This window comes from Anastrepha ludens, chromosome 2 (genome assembly GCF_028408465.1).
Source record: "Anastrepha ludens isolate Willacy chromosome 2, idAnaLude1.1, whole genome shotgun sequence".
NCBI classification, from domain to species: Eukaryota; Metazoa; Arthropoda; class Insecta; order Diptera; family Tephritidae; genus Anastrepha; species Anastrepha ludens.
Genome location: NC_071498.1, coordinates 86,565,183 through 86,581,750, shown reverse-complemented (window position 1 = coordinate 86,581,750; position 16,568 = coordinate 86,565,183). Strand labels below are relative to the sequence as shown.

The 16,568-nt window shown below is 34.4% G+C and overlaps 2 protein-coding genes across 2 annotated transcripts; both read left to right on the top strand.

The window, feature by feature from the left end:
• The first annotated feature begins 333 nt into the window (after nucleotides 1-333).
• On the top strand, nucleotides 334-5,022 carry LOC128854719 (heterogeneous nuclear ribonucleoprotein A1-like). The gene is made up of 5 exons (XM_054089026.1): nucleotides 334-511; nucleotides 665-1,142; nucleotides 2,593-3,087; nucleotides 3,394-3,480; nucleotides 3,885-5,022. Exons 1-4 carry the CDS (start codon nucleotides 455-457, stop codon nucleotides 3,477-3,479), a joined length of 1,116 nt encoding a protein of 371 aa, XP_053945001.1. The 5' UTR covers nucleotides 334-454; the 3' UTR covers nucleotide 3,480; nucleotides 3,885-5,022.
• Nucleotides 5,023-11,762: 6,740 nt separating this feature from the next.
• On the top strand, nucleotides 11,763-15,375 carry LOC128854717 (protein C12orf4 homolog). Its single transcript, XM_054089025.1, has 7 exons — nucleotides 11,763-12,077; nucleotides 12,138-12,351; nucleotides 12,409-12,580; nucleotides 12,632-12,951; nucleotides 13,020-13,161; nucleotides 13,219-13,733; nucleotides 13,800-15,375. The coding sequence occupies exons 1-7, from the start codon at nucleotides 11,900-11,902 to the stop codon at nucleotides 13,918-13,920; spliced, it is 1,662 nt and encodes a 553-aa protein (XP_053945000.1). The 5' UTR covers nucleotides 11,763-11,899; the 3' UTR covers nucleotides 13,921-15,375.
• Nucleotides 15,376-16,568: the final 1,193 nt, after the last annotated feature.

The window sequence follows — 16,568 nt, the reverse complement described above, 5'->3', positions numbered from 1 at the left end:
TTGCGGTATCTTATATTGCCTTCTCGTAAATTTAAATTATTAGGATAAAACAATCAGAAGATTTCTTATAAATTAAAATAACATTTAACTTTTAAAACTCGCAGCTCATTGCATGTGATAAAGCAAATGCCATAAGTTCTGCTATTTATCGCATGAGTTGTGTGACGAGCAGTTTTCACTTGTATTGTATCGGATGCGATGATTTGCATGCGATCAGCTTCCATACGTCGAGACATAGGGTTACTTTATGGTGGGTTCACACCACAGTAAACACAAGTTCAATTTCGCGTTTTGTGGAAAGGCAACTCTGTTTATTTGATTCTTTAGCTTTCGTGTGCCGCAAACGGAAGTTCATTCGGATTTTTCGTTTTGAGTTGTTCAATCGTACACGGTTGCGCTTATATAATTAAATAAACTTATTATTGCAAATATTGATATAAATAGATTAAAATAAATGGTGAAAATGAGTAATCAAAAAGATAATTCCAATCAAAATGGAGATTATAATGATGTGAGTAAAATATTTATAGTAATTGTAAATTTCTAGAAGGCGACGGTATTCGTCCGCCATTTTGTTTCCAGAATGTAGCATGAAAAATATCGATTTCCAAACCACTAATAATTTTTTTTATTTTTTTTTTATTATTTTTTTATTATTTTATAGGAGGAAATCAATGAGCCTGAATGTTTGAGAAAATTATTTATAGGTGGGCTAGATTATCGCACAACTGATGATGGCTTGAAATCTCATTTTGAGAAATGGGGTAAAATAGTTGATGTAGTGGTAATGAAAGATCCACGGACTAAGCGATCACGTGGTTTTGGATTCATTACTTATTCTCGGTCTACCATGGTTGATGATGCTCAAAATGCTCGCCCTCACAAAATTGATGGGCGCGTGGTAGAACCAAAACGTGCTGTGCCACGTCAAGATATTGATAATCCACATGCGGGTGCTACGGTTAAAAAATTATTTGTTGGTGGACTAAAGGACGAACACGATGATCAATGTCTTCGTGATTATTTTGGACAATATGGAAAAATTACAGATGTAAATATTGTTATTGATAAAGAGACTGGCAAAAAGCGCGGATTTGCTTTTATTGAGTACGATGACTATGACCCAGTTGATAAAATTGTGTGTAAGTATATTAAAAATGTATACTAACTTCTGTAATGTGTATGTATACTTGTTTTTTTTGGTTACGGTGTACAGTCCCAGCTCCGCATATGTATTTTTAATAACATGATGCGGCGTTTCATGACTGTGAGACTAAGTCCAGACATATATTATATATTAGTTGATTTGTTTTTCATTTAATAATGAATCGATGAAAATGTATATGTCACAAGTAATATATTAGTGATAATAGTTCTGTTCACGTCCGTTTCCAGTATAAGTAAATTTCTGAGATGTTTAGATCATTCACTTTTAAAGAAGAAATTTTGAAAAAAGAGTTTATCTTTCAAAATTGCCGACTTTTATGGTGCACCAATTAAAGAAATAAAAAAAAAAAAGAATTTCAAATTGTGGTTTATGCCAAGTATAGTTCCATAGTTGGTTTTTATTTAATCTTTTCAAGCTTCAATTCCTAATTGAGTGAGAGCATATTTGTAAACAGTTGGTTTTTGTTTTAACTGCCGAATTGGTAGGACTTTACCTAAAAAAAAAAATCACTTCAGGAATTTTGTTTCATTTGACAGTTATCAAGAAATCACTTTCTCAGCACTAAAGTTTTGATAATTTTCAATGGTCAATTTCATTGAAATTGCCAATCGAGACAGCAAATTGGATGAAATTGGTAATTCATTTTATGAAATGTTTTAAGTCATATTGCAAGCATTGTCATTTTGCATGTTTGACAGCTCACATAGGCAGCATCTTTGATAATTTTAAAAAAGGATTTGCCCAGAATTTCGGTGTCCTTTCCTCTTCATCGTATAAATCAAACAATACTTTCAAGAGCACGGGTACAACGTACTTGGCTTACTTTACATTTTTAAAATGACGATAATATAACAAGGGTATTCCCACTCTTTCTCAATATCTCGGCTCTCAATTATTCATTTTATAACAACTGCCAAATTTAATTGAATGCGTGTAAAAAAAGAAAACCATTCAGTAACTGTCGATAGTCGAAATTACCTGACAGTCTCCAATACTAACAAAAACGTACGTGAACAAGAATTAAACACAGTTCCCTGACACAGCTGCTACAACTATTTTAGCTATGTTTGGTTTGCTGATAGAACAAAACTGTGAGATAAATAAAAGCGTTGACTTACGCTATGTTATGCGAATGTATTATTATTTCAAATTCTGTGTAACACGCAGTCTCGTTACAAAAATTTAACATATTGTTATTATTTACACAGTTTTCTGACAACTGGCCTGGCTTTTCTTTGTCTAGCTAGTTTATAAAATATAACTGTAAGATAAATCTTAGCGTCGGCTTACGCTATGTTATGCGAATGTATTATTATTCAAATTCTGTGTAACACGCAGCCTCGTTACAAAAAAATAAATTAAATTTTGATCACTTAAGCAATTTCTAAACTTTTGTCTGATAAACTTGTGTATACCATTTTCAGTGCAAAAAACTCACAATATTAAGGGCAAAGCACTCGACGTGAAGAAGGCCCTACCCAAGCAGGATATGAACCGTCAACAAGGGGGTGGCAGCGGCGGTGGCGGTGGTCGTGGTGGCAACATGGGTCGCGGTGGGAATATGGGTGGAGGAATGATGGGAAACCAAAATAGTTGGGGTGGCAACAGCAGAGGCAATGATAATTGGGGTGGAAATAATGGCTTTGGTGGAGGTTTCAATAATGGGGGTGGTGGAGGTAGTGGTTGGAACAGCAACAATGTTGGTCCATGGGATAATGGCAATAATGGAGGTAACTGGAATAATGGTCCTGGAAACTTCGGTGGTCAGGGCAACAGTGGGCCTGCTAACAATGGCAACTGGGGTAACGATTTCGGTGATGGCTATCAGCAGGGTTACAGCGGTGGCCCTCAACGCGGAAACTATGGAGGCAATAATCGCATGCAGCCCTATACCCAAGGGAATTTCGGCAACAAAATGGGTATGTACACATAAAACATTTAGCACTAACATCTGTACACAGTTCCAGCTCCGTATAAACCACTTTCATGATTTCATACGGCGTTACGAGGCTGTAAAATTAAAACTTGCTAATATAATATATATGTTAACTTATGTCCCTCGGGTTTCATAGGTTGATGAAAATGTATTTGCAACAAAAATTGAAATCAAGTGACTGACTTAGATATAAATACTGTAAAGCAATTGATTATTTGATAGGGAAATGTACTCATATATAAGTATGTGACCATTAAATTCCTGCTATTTTGCGGTTCTTGCATTTTAGGTAATCAAGGCGGTAGTTTTGGTAATCAGGGTAACTTTGGTGGTCCAAATGCAATGGGCGGCGGGGGCGGCAACAGGAGATACTGAGGTGAGCTTTGTTATATAAACCAGGTCAATATAGAATTTCCAAACGATTTTTTCTAACATTTTTACTAACATGTTTTACGTTCAGACCTAATTTCTAGGCTTAAGTTTTAACTATGATTTGTAGATAGAAGTTATTTAAATTTTTGGCAAACTAGTGTTTTGACAGACGAAATCTTGAAGGACTCATCGCATTTGAATTGTGATAGATTTTATATACAATATTTTCTTAGCAACAAGCGTAGATTATTCCTCTTTTAATTTCATTTCTTCTTAATTGGTTAGTTCGGATGAGTGGTGCAATTTAATATAAAATTTTATTTTCACTAATCTATAATAATAGAACTAAAAGATTCAAAATAATTTTTGAATACCAATAAATGATTTCTTATTTACAAACATTTATAGGTCGTAAAATTGAGCCAGGTCACATTCGAACTCAGATTCAAGCAAGCAATCCAAAAGTTACAGATAAGAAAACTTAAACAGCCACGAAAGCAGCAGAATTACAGTTTCAGTTCAAAATAAAAAGTCAGAAAAATTAAAGCAGAAAGTGATGAGAGATTCCCAGGAACTATTTGAAGAGCAGGTGGTCAAGAGGAAGAGAAAGGATGTGGCGATGATGAAAATATAAGCAACAGTTACAATATGCATACTTATACACAGATACTAAGAAGTTAATCATGTGTAGGCATTTTACCACGTCAGCAAAATAAGTACCTATCGTACGTAGTTTTAAAGGTGAAAATTTTAAAGAGGATTGCAAAAAGACGAGTATTAAATATTTTAACAAAAATTTAAAACAACCCCCACACACATTTGAACCAAACAGATATTTTGATGAAGAGGATGAACAAAATAGAAAGTGAAATCATAACAGGAAAAATACAACTTTAAAATTAAATAGTACTTCACACTTTCCTGGATTGAACTGTAGCAGAAAGTATTTTTGACAAAAAAAAAAAAGAAAAACGGCTTTAGCGGACATATTTTTTTTTTTTCTTTCAAAATGTTTCAGTCCTGTGCGGTAAAATTTAAAAATATTTGTGAAGTGTTAAAATATGATGAATCAAATCCTTGAAATCATGTCATGCGCATATGTCCCTCGATTCTCATCAAGTGGTTTAATGTTTTAGATTTTCTGTAAAATAATTCTAATAAGTTTTTAGAATAAGTTTAGTTTTATTGTATTTATTGTCAAATATCTGTCAATCCCGTAAGGTTGGATTTGATGTCAGAATGTCTATAAGGAAAATTGTCTTACAAATCAACCAGTTGGAATTTTAAAAATAGATTATGAGCAGTCACAGTAACCAAAAACAAAAAAATATCAATGATGGACAGGATGTTGGAATTTCATTTCTAACCCTTGAGATTTAGTTAATTTTTATCATTAAAAATTTACCTGATACTGATAATCTATGTCTTAAACACTTCAATTAAGTTTTCACTGGAATCATTTTTTTTTACTAAAGAATACAATCTTTCATAATTGTAAATTTATACATATAGATAAATATATACTTTACACATTTCAAAGTAGATACATATGGTGTAGCATTTTGTTGAGATGCAGATGCAAATAAAGTGGTTTAGGGAGTAATCGGGTTAAATTTAAGTTGGTTCTCTTTAAGGAGTTCCCTATTTTGTAGACGAAGAGCCTTTTGAATTTGTGAGTTAGATGGTGAAGATACGCCTTGTCGAGACCTGTGTAGTATTAAATGACGAATGTTTTTTTTTTAAATACTTAATCAGTTCTAATGTTTGCAGCAAAGTAATTTAAAAAAATTTTTGTTGCAAGATCGCTGCCAAGAGCTGTGAGTGCACATTTGCAGTTAACTCTCTGCCAGAGAAAAATAAGCTAGAGATTGGAGTAACGGATGGATGCTTCACATTTTATCAAAGCGCAAATGCAGCGAACCACTGGGGTACGGTAAGTCTTAAGATTTATTGCAGGTTACAGTTGAGCTGCTCATGGTAAAGCATACTTGTCTTGCGCTTATTTAAATTTGTACGTGTTTTCATACATTTCATTTTATCTTTTTTTAAAATAAACTAAAAAAAAAAAAGAATTGCATTTTATTAATGACTGGTGGGTGAATTCCTTGATTTGAAAGAGTGATTTAGGTGGGTCCAATGGAGCGTAGGGGTATTGTCAGAGCGCGCAAAATTTTGCGGCTTTTTTTTTTTTGTAAATTGTGAAACGAGCGTAGGTGTGAAGTATTTTTAGATCCTTAACTTTGGCATCCTATACAGATGGCGGCGTTTATCGAGTATTTGTACAATGTATTTGTACAATGATTAAGGGGGTGCCGATGATCCGATTAACTACTAGGCTTAATTCTCATAATTTAAGCGGATTAGGAGAATTTTCGATGGGGAACATTGCCGAAAAACGATTGTTAATATCTATTGTGAATGAAAAATTATTAACCTTTTAAAGACAACAAGGCAAGGCGCGTTCATTAAAGGCATAGATAATATTTAAGGTGTGGGCACGAGACCAACAACAATGTTTTGTACGTTTCATTGTCAAAGCGCAGTATTGGGGAAAATGGAAAACAAAGAATAAATTCGCCTTGTTTCATTCGGAGATGACAGCCACATGGACACGCGAAAGAAAAAAAAAAACAAATCAAATGATTTACCGATACAACAACAAGAAATACTGTATGTAATCAAGGCGAATTGAGTACCTACGGTGGCGCCATAAGAAAAAAGTTACTTTATTTTTCGCGATTTTGACAAGTCTGACGTCAGCTTCCTTCCCAATACAAAACAAACTAACTAAACAAACAAAAGTAGGAGAAAGTAAAGGTTTTGTGAAAACTCAGTAAAAGGTTTGATAATATTGTGATTTGTGAGATTAAAACGAAACAAATTAATGCAAACGAAGTGCCAGGCATTAAATCTTAAAGCACAAATGAATCTAAAGCCCCCAAATGCAGTTTTTTTGCGTTTATATGCGGAAGACGCCGTGACAAGAAAGATGTGTATGTACGTATAACTTCCTGTGTTTGGCTGTTTCCATTGCTTTCGCCTACTCTTCTTCTTAACAAACAAGAGATTCCCGTTCCTTTTGCTTGTTTATTGATGGGCACTTACGACACGGCGGCCACTTATTGCGGTCGCCGTAGCCGAACGCTTGGTGCGTGACTACCATTCGGAATTCACAAAGAGAATGTAGGTTCGAATCTCGGTGAAACACAAAATTTAAAAAAACATTTTTCTAATGGCGGTCGCCCCTCGGCAGGCAATGGCAAACCTCCGAGTGTATTTCTGCCATGAAAAATCTCTTCATAAAAATATCTGCCGTTCAGAGTCGGCTTGAAACTTTAGGCCCCTCCATTTGTGGAACAACATCAAGACGCACACCACAAATAGGAGGAGGAGCTCGGCCAAACACCAAAAAAGGGTGTACGCGCCAATTCCATATATAGGTATGTATATATACTTATGACACCGCGGGCTCGGGATGGTGTGAGAGCTTGGTCTTTTTGCTTCAGCGTATTGGCTTTGCGTATTGGGGTTGCTATGTCGCATTAACATTTTTGTGGTAACATTAAAAACGATAAAATATCGACACATAAAATACTTACAAAACAATATTTTTGACTAGGAAAATTTATATAAGAAATATCTTCTATATACATACATATATAAAATTCAAATTATGTATGTATCTATAGATCGACTTGCGTCCTAAACGCATAAACCAATCGTAACCAAATTTGAAACACGAACTGGATACCTTACCGGGATGGTCATAGGCTAAAAAATATTTTGATATATATGGGGGGCGTGGCACCTCCTATACAAGTGGAATTTTTAACAGTCCGTATTTCTGGAAGTATTTACGTTAGACTACTGAAATTTGGTAAGGGGTTATATGACATTAATCCTTACCACATCCAGAAAAACTGCGTATAACTAAAAAGGGGGCGTGGCACCTCCCATACAAATGGAATTTTTAACAGTCCGTATTTCTGGAAGTATTTACGTTAGACTACTGAAATTTGGTAAGGGGTTATATGCCATTAATCCTTACCACATCCACAAAAACTGCGTATAACTAAAAAGGGGGCGTGGCACCTCCCATACAAATGGAATTTTTAACAGTCCGTATTTCTGGAAGTATTTACGTTAGACTACTGAAATTTGAAAAGGGGTTATATGACATTAATCCTTACCACATCCAGAAAAACTGCGCATAACGAAAAAGGGGGCGTGGCACCTCCCATACAAATGGAATTTTTAAGGGAAAGGTACTAAATTCTGCTTTTCAAAATTCTTTTGGATGAAAATTCTGTAAAAATCAAAAAAAAAATTCTGTCCAGCCTAAATTCTTTTGGTTCAATATTCTGTATTTAAAATTCTGTATGATCAAAATGATGGAGAACTGAAATTCTGTATATTAAAATTCTGGAATCAAAATTATTTTCGATCAAAATGCTGTAAAAATATCACCTAATAAGCAGATAACCTGATAAGCACGCTTACCTGAATAGCACATTTATTTTATGAATAATGGAATCCTGATTTTATAGAAACAATGGTATATATACATACGTCAATTAAAGATAAATTCAAAAATTCATTCAAACCAAAAGTTATTACATTATAATGGAGAAACATTTATTATATTGTATTATTAAATTTTTAGCAATTCGCTTTAGAAAGTCTTTTTTTGTTATTCTTTTAATTCTGTTGTTTGCTTCTACAGCCTTCTTCGTTTGACTAATTTTGTGACCATTTTGAATTTTAGCTAGTTGTGCTTTCGCACAACCCAGCTCGCCTTTTAGATCATTAATTAGTTTGTACAACCCTGAGTTTCGTTTCCCAACAATAACTTTTAGCCGTCGATGCCAAGCCTCAATACTGTTTTGCGTTCTGGGGAAAGCGATATTGGACTCATCGTGCACTGACCAAAATTTTGGTGGGTATTTTGGTATACAATGAAAGAATGGGAATTGATTAAAACAGTTAGGTATTTGAACGAAGTATACAGAAAATATTGCAATTATTCTACAATATTTTTTAGCACGGTTGCTCGAATTTCATTCACATTGTTTCTGAATCTATAAATACATACAAACATATGTACATTTGCTTTATGTAAATCTGTTTTGATAATATAGGAAACCATATGGGTCAAGACAAGTCATGTATTGGCAGTATTTTGTTTTGCAAAACTCTATATTGAAAAATCGGAAGAGCATATGGATAAATAAAAAAAGTGCGCACTTTTTTATTTTTCCATATGCTCTTCCGATTTTTCAATACAGAATTTTGCAATGCAGAATTTTGACAATACATAATTTTGATTTACAAAATTTAAAATTACAGTGTTCCGCAATACAGAATTTTAACATTACAGAATTTTGCATTACAGATTTTTGAATACAGAATATTGAATACAGAATTTGAAATACAGAATTTTGAACCAAAATCATATTGTACCCAACCCAATTTTTAACAGTCCGTATTTCTGGAAGTATTTACGTTAGACTACTGAAATTTGATAAGGGGTTATATGACATTAATCCTTACCACATCCAGAAAAACTGCGTATAACGAAAAAGGGGGCGTGTCACCTCCCATACAAATGGAATTTTTAACAGTCCGTATTTCTGGAGGTATTTACGTTAGACTACTGAAATTTGGTAAGGGGTTATATGACATTAATCCATACTACATCCAGAAAAACTGCGTATAACTAAAAAGGGGGCGTGTTACCTCCCATACAACTGGAATTTTTAACAGTCCGTATTTCTGGAAGTATTTACGTTAGACTACTGAAATTTGGTAAGTGGTTATATGACATTAATCCTTACCACATCCAGAAAAACTGCGTATAACGAAAAAGGGGGCGTGTCACCTCACATACAAATGGAATTTTTTATAGTCCATATCTCTGGAAGTATTTAGGCTAAACCAATGATATTTGGGAAGGAGTTATATGAGGTTAATCCCTAACACTTCCAAGAAAACTGAGAAAAACGAAAATATGGGCTTGGCACCTCCCATATAAATGCAATTTTTCACTGTCCATATCTCCGGAACTATTTGGGCTAGACAACTGAAATTTGGTTAGAGATTATATAAGGTTAATACCTAACACCTGCATGAAAACTGGTGATAGCTGGAAATGGGGCGTGACACCTCCTATACAAATGGGATTTTTCATACTGCATATCACTGGACGCATTTATGGTAGAATACCAAAAATTGCTTGCCAGCATTTAGGTTCCAGTAAACGATAATCACTAGGAAATTACATTATCTGAAGCTGGACTGTCATGCCTTCCTTCGCAGCTACGCAGCTTATTGGCAATAATATTGCCAACCTGCTCGCCATCAGATCCAAAAGCACTATGGGAAAATCACAAAGATAACTTTAGTAAAGACTACATGAGAGCAGCACGAGCTGCAAACGATAATGCAAACCTGAACTGCTCTTTGCAAATTTACAACCAAGCGCCAATCGACATAGAAAATATATGTATTTCAATTAATAGCAAATCCTTGGAGCATTTGGGATTACCTTCTTCCGTTCGAGACAGAATCGATTTGGCCGACAAAGATATCTCCCGGAAAATGAATTAAGGTATCGAGGCTCTTCATACTTTGAAAAGCAAAAGCAAACCTCTATTGGTTACGGATCAAAAAGTCGCATACGAAACTATTCAAGGAATGATTATTGAAAATAAGGGAGGATTGATTTTTTTGGATATGCCTGGAGGAACCGGCAAAACATTTCTGCTTAATTTGATATTGGCTGATGTAAGAGAAAAGAAAGAAATCGCTGTGGCAGTTGCTTCTTCAGGAATAGCGGCTACCCAGCTCAATCAGCTTTTAAGTTACCACTGTCTATGCAAATATCTGACACACCGATGTGCAATATAAGCAAAAACTCAGGTCAAGGTAGGGTTCTAAAGCCATGTAAGCTAATCGTGTGGGATGGGTGCACAATGGCCCATAAAAAGTCGCTAGAAGCTTTAGACCGATCTCTGAGAGACTTGAGAGGTAATGATCAACCCATGGGTGGTGCCTTACTCTTACTGGCAGGGGATTTTCGACAAATTCTTCCAGTTATTCCGAAAGGAACCGCCGCAGATGAAGTGAATGCCTGTTTAAAATCGTCATACCTATGGGACTGAACGTAGTCTTGAAAAATTGACTCTTTCTACAAATATGAGAGCACAATTGGGAGGAGATGCTTCAGAAGAAGTTTTTTCTGAACAATTACTTACAATAGGCAATGGAAAAATACCAATTTCTTTACCACCAAATTTAATTTCTTTTCCTCCAGGTTTGTCAACTTATGTTATCAGTCGATGCTTTCATAGAAAGGGTATTTCCAAATATTTCAGCCAATCACACAAACTATAGATGGCTTCGTGAAAGGGCCATTTTGGCACCTAAGAATGACGATGTAAATGTCATTAATTCCAAAATTCAAGAAATACTACCAGGAATTGTCACAACTTATCATTCCATTGACACAGTCGTCGAAGAATTCCAGGCAGTTCATTATCCCGTTGAGTTTGTTAACTCCTTGGACCCATCAGGAATTCCTCCTCATCGACTGATGCTTAAAAAGGGGGCCATGATAATTATGCTGCGTTATTTGGATCCTCCACGTTTATGCAATGGCACAAGGCTAATCATCACGAAACTTTTACCGATTGTTATAGAAGCTATGGTTTTATCAGGAAATTTTGAAAACCACAAAGTTTTCATACCAAGAATTCCAATGATACCGACGGATATACCTTTCAATTTTAAACGCCTCCAATTTCCTATTAGACTGGCTTTCGCAATGTTCATAAATGAAGCTCAGGGACAATCATTAGCTGTAGCAGGAGTCAATCTAACCAACTCATGTTTTACCCATGGCTAATTATATGTAGCCTGCTCCAGAGTTGGCGCACCGAAAAACCTTTTTATTTATACTCAAAATAATATAACAAAAAATGTCATATATCCGATCGTTTTAAATAATACCTAAACTGACTTAAAAAAGTTAAAGTTGTTTTATTTACTTTGCATACTTTTTGAAGAAATGTGGGGTGAAACCCACGGGTATAAGCTAGTTTTTAATATATTTCTTAGCTATATTAATGCTTTTTTATGAGAAATAACTGCATTTTTACACCATTTTTAGACTTTTTGATACGTTTTTCTATGAAATTTAATAATTTTTTATGCAACCATGTTGGATAAGAGAGTGAATTGGTGATCTCAGCTGTGTGCATTTTTTGACAACCAGCTAAGAGTGTTTTTATTTATGGATCTGTACAAGGATTAACGTTGTCTGATATCAGCTGATTATTTATGCTATTTTTTGTGGGTGTTGTTTTGTTGTTAAACAATTTTCATCTTTGTGAGCTATTGTGTATTTGCTTTATCAAATAAGTAAAATGGATAAAAACACAGTCGAGTTTGTATATAAATATAAAAATTATGAGGGAAGGGACAGTGCAGCGAGCATTGAGATCGAGCTGCCTTTCGAGGGTGAGCAGGCATCTTTGGACGAGTTAGTTACACGGATATTAAGTGGCATGGATCCAATGCAACGTTACTTGGACGAGAATATACGTAATATATTGCGTATAATTGTAATTGATTTTTTTTATTTGACTTCTTATATTTACTTAGCACTGAAGTTGGCCCTGCGTGAGTTTATACAAGTGGAGAATCAAAAATTTCTGGACAAATTCGCAGAAGGACTATTGGAACAAGCACACAATAGTGAGCTCGATTTAGAAGCGGTTATAAGAAAAACTGAGCGGCATTATAAAGACGAGATAATACAATTTGCTGATCGCATTGGTCCAAGCGATGAGGATATATTTGCACAGAGTTTTCATCGGTGAGAATGTTTAGAGTAAATAATATTTATCCGATCAATACAATGACATATTCAAAGGCTGGTACATTCATCTTCACTAGAAGATATACTAAAGCGTGAAAGAGCATACGCGAAAGTTGTATCGGATATAAACAAACAAATGGATCAGGAGGTAGAGACGTTGAACTCCACACAACAACAGGAGATGGATTTGAAAATCAAACAGCTGGATATCACAACTACATCAGAAGTAAGAATGGCTATTTTAAATTGCTACCAAATACTATATTCAATTTTGTAGGATATCAATAATCTGCTGGCGCAACAATATAGCACCCAAAATTATATACGCCAACGTTATGAGTCGGAATTACAAGCCAAGCGTGGGCATCAGCGTAATGAGTACCGTGATTGGATTACCAGCCAAGTAGGCAGAATATTTGAAGCCTCTCCGGTGGCTACACCCTTGGGAAATCGATCATCTATGTTTATATCACAGCAACCTTCAATGGAGGAAAGTTTTACAATACACTTGGGATCTCAACTTAAACATATGCACAACATACGTATACTAAGTGCGGATGTTACAGATCTCTGCAGTCCTCTGCATGTGGACGAGAGGTAGATAATATTTTAGTAGTGCGATTAAGGCCAGGTTTGCTATATAAATATTAAACACATTTTTTTAGTTTAAATGGACTAAATATGGCATTGGGCCTGTATTCAAGTTCCTTATGTGGTGTAGTTGTACTAACGCCATCTATACAAGCACAGGCTAATAAGAGTATTATAAAGAATGCCAACATGTCAACCGAGTTTCACTTTGAGCAGGTAAAAATAAAACGACTAATTATGCTATTATTATAGGTACTTACATAATTTTTATAGATAGGCGATCAGTTGGAGAAAATTGAAAAACACATCTGCATGCTCAACATTAATGACTCCAATACTCCAAGTATTCACAGCAGTAACAGCACAGGCAATGGTAGTAGCAATGCTGATATATTATTGCCTAAAAATCCTATCGGCGGTAGTGGCAGTGGCAGCGCTGGTGGTTCACCTACTAGAATGCCAACTGCGAAACTAAAGACTGGCGACTTTTTTATTACCAAACACTCGAATCTTTCGCAATCTCATGTTATTTTTCATTTAATATCGGATGAACCTATTAATAGTCCGAGTGAGATTAACTCTCGTCATCCGGTTATACTAGGATTGCGTAACATTTTAAAGACAGCCAGCCGGCATGATGTTACTACACTCACAATACCAGCGTTGTTGCGGCATGAAATGTCTGAGGATATGACGGTGCAATGGTGTATGCGACGTGCAGAGTTGGTTTTTAAATGCGCCAAAGGATTCATGATTGAATCGGCATCATGGGGTGGTGCGGAATTGAGGTAGAATTTGTAACTACAAACTTTTAGTTGATAACAGAATTAGTACATTCTCGCTTATATTTACAGCACTTTACAATTGCTCCTACCACATGATATCTCTGAAGAGCTGTTTACCACATTAGCGGGCATGGTACCAAATGTATTTCGGGTAGCCAATCCTAAAATTCTTGTAGATAGAAATAAGTGAAACGAAAAAGCGTGAAGTTAAGGTGATTTTTGTTCGTAAATAATAGTCGAACTATATTTTATTGATTATTATGCACGATATTATTATATATTCTACATTTGAAATGAGACTCGAAACGCTAAATGCGGACGTAACATCCTTAATTCATTACGCTAAAATTAAACTATAACGAAATGTAAGGCGTGTATCGCATAAAATGATAATCGGGTGGTAGTGTTCTTGTATTACTAAACTACATAAAAACAAATGTTCCACTTTTTATATTATTCGTATATTAATCATAAATATGTTTGTATTTACGCTTTATTTAATCAAACTCGAAAAATTTGAATGTACAGAGTTCTGTTTATATAATTTTTGTATTTAATTTCAAAATTGCTGTACTAACAATTCAAAAACGTTGTACACTTTACACATAGAATTGTAAAATTTCCTGTATTTATTACGCCACAAATCCCACAATGCAATTAAATTCTTAATCCGAACTACTTAAAAGTTTGACTCGATTTGAAATCAGTTGTATAAGATGCATTATCCTTTGTATTTAACGCATTTAACTTTTTTATATCATATTTAACCTTTGTAAATAGGTATTAAATATACAATGCAATTCAACGTTTTCAATACGTAACATCGTCGCAGTGTTTTTTTGCAAGTTTTGCATTTTTTTCTAATTTTTTTCTCATTTCTTTGAAGTTTTATGTTAACAATATCTAATTTGCGTAACGTTTTCAATTCATTCCAACTTCTTGCAACCTACATAGTTTCTGTATGCATGCATGCATGTGTGCTCTATAATTGCGTTAATATTCATTTGTATGTATGTAAATACTTTTATAAGTATGCATGTACGTTGTGTATGAGGGGTGCCTACGCTAGTAATACTTATCATCGGAAAATATCAGTTTTTAGAGTTTTCAACATTCGTAAGAAAAATAGAAAATTAAATAAAAATTGTTATATATGTATATGTAGGTATGTACGACTATTTTGTTCGTGTGTTTTGCCTTATTATACTGGCTATTGTATTTTGCAGTTGCATATATTTGTTTGTTTCAGAAAATGTGTTACTCGAAAAATAGTTTCGTCTTTTATGTTTAATATACGCGTCTACGTATTTATGTAAGTATGTATAGCATTTATTATATAATTAATAATCTCCAGTAAAAGGAACGAAGTCGTATAGAAAAGTATCAAAAGCTAGGGGGGCAAATGTAGTAAATCTTAGCGACCGCCGATGGAGAATTTCTACTGTTGTTGCAAAGAAACAAAAGTGATCACAAAAGAATTTTTTTGAATTGAAAATTTGCTTTATGTTGCTCGGTGAAATTGCTACATTTAATAAATAAAATGATTGTTAAAAACATAATAAAGCTGCGTTGAGCATTTGTTTTTATGGGAAATAATTAGAGATCGACCGAACTTCGACCATTAATTTCTGCTACAAAGGTTCGGTTCGGTTTCAGTCGGCCTCGTGTGAAAATGGTCGAGCAATTCTTAACTTCTTTGGTATAAAAAAAAAACTACAAACATTTAGTTTTTTTAAACATTTTTGCATAAAAAAACTGTGCAAACTTTTAGTTTTTTTTTACATTTTTGCATATGGGCATCATAGTCAAGCCATTGAGTCACTCATTATGACAATGGTCGTTCTTTAAAAGGAACATATCGCCTAAATTCGTGTTTTTTTTGGTGGAAATAATCGTCCGAATAGAGCGACAATTCAGGGGTTGGTGAAAAAATTTCAAAAAACTGGCTCTGTCGAAGATAGAAAAAAGGACTGGCATACAAAAAACTGAACGCTCTGTTGAAAATATTGCTGCTGTATCACAAAATGTTGCTGAACAATCTTCAACATCGATATCTCGACGTTCTCAACAGCTAGGCATTCATGAATCGAATTTTTGGTGGATTTTACATGTATACGTGGTCATGGTGGAAATTTAAATGATGCCATTTTTCACATATAACTGTTAAGAGCCGCATTTTGAACAAAAATAGTGAAACCTGAAAGAGTCTTCATTTTTATATGTTTTATTTTAAAACAACATGTAGGCGTGTCTTTTGAAAGGCTCTTTATTTTGCTCAGCTGCTTTCAATCAGATAAAATTTGTTCACCCGATAATATTTAACCGCGATTGTCAGCAAATAGCAATCGCACGAAGTGGTGGAAAAATGTTCGCTGAAAACTATGAAGTGAGGGAAAAAGCCTTTTGTGGCCGAATTTGTATTCAGTGTTACAGTGATATCTTGCTTAGTGTTATGGAACGTGCGCTGGTGCTCCATAATTAAGTCACGTCATATTTTTACAATATTCGCAATATTTTTGACGGAAAATTTTTTTAGTTCAACTTCTGTAGAAATATAGTTCATTCATTGTCTAATAAGTCTACAAGTGAATGTATACAGAAGCATAAAGTTGTATGAAGTGAATTAAAAAATCTTTTATTTCAGAGCTAAATTTTATGTTGAATAAGATTTCTGAATAAATTTTTAATGACACGCTATTAGTTATAAGCTATAACGGTAAATTGATAAAGTGTGAAGTGAATAACTTCTGAAAAAACCCGATTTTCAGTTGAAATAATGAGTTATTGAAAACATGTGTTATTTACAGGTCCTTTTTCTTCTATTAATGTTTCACCTTG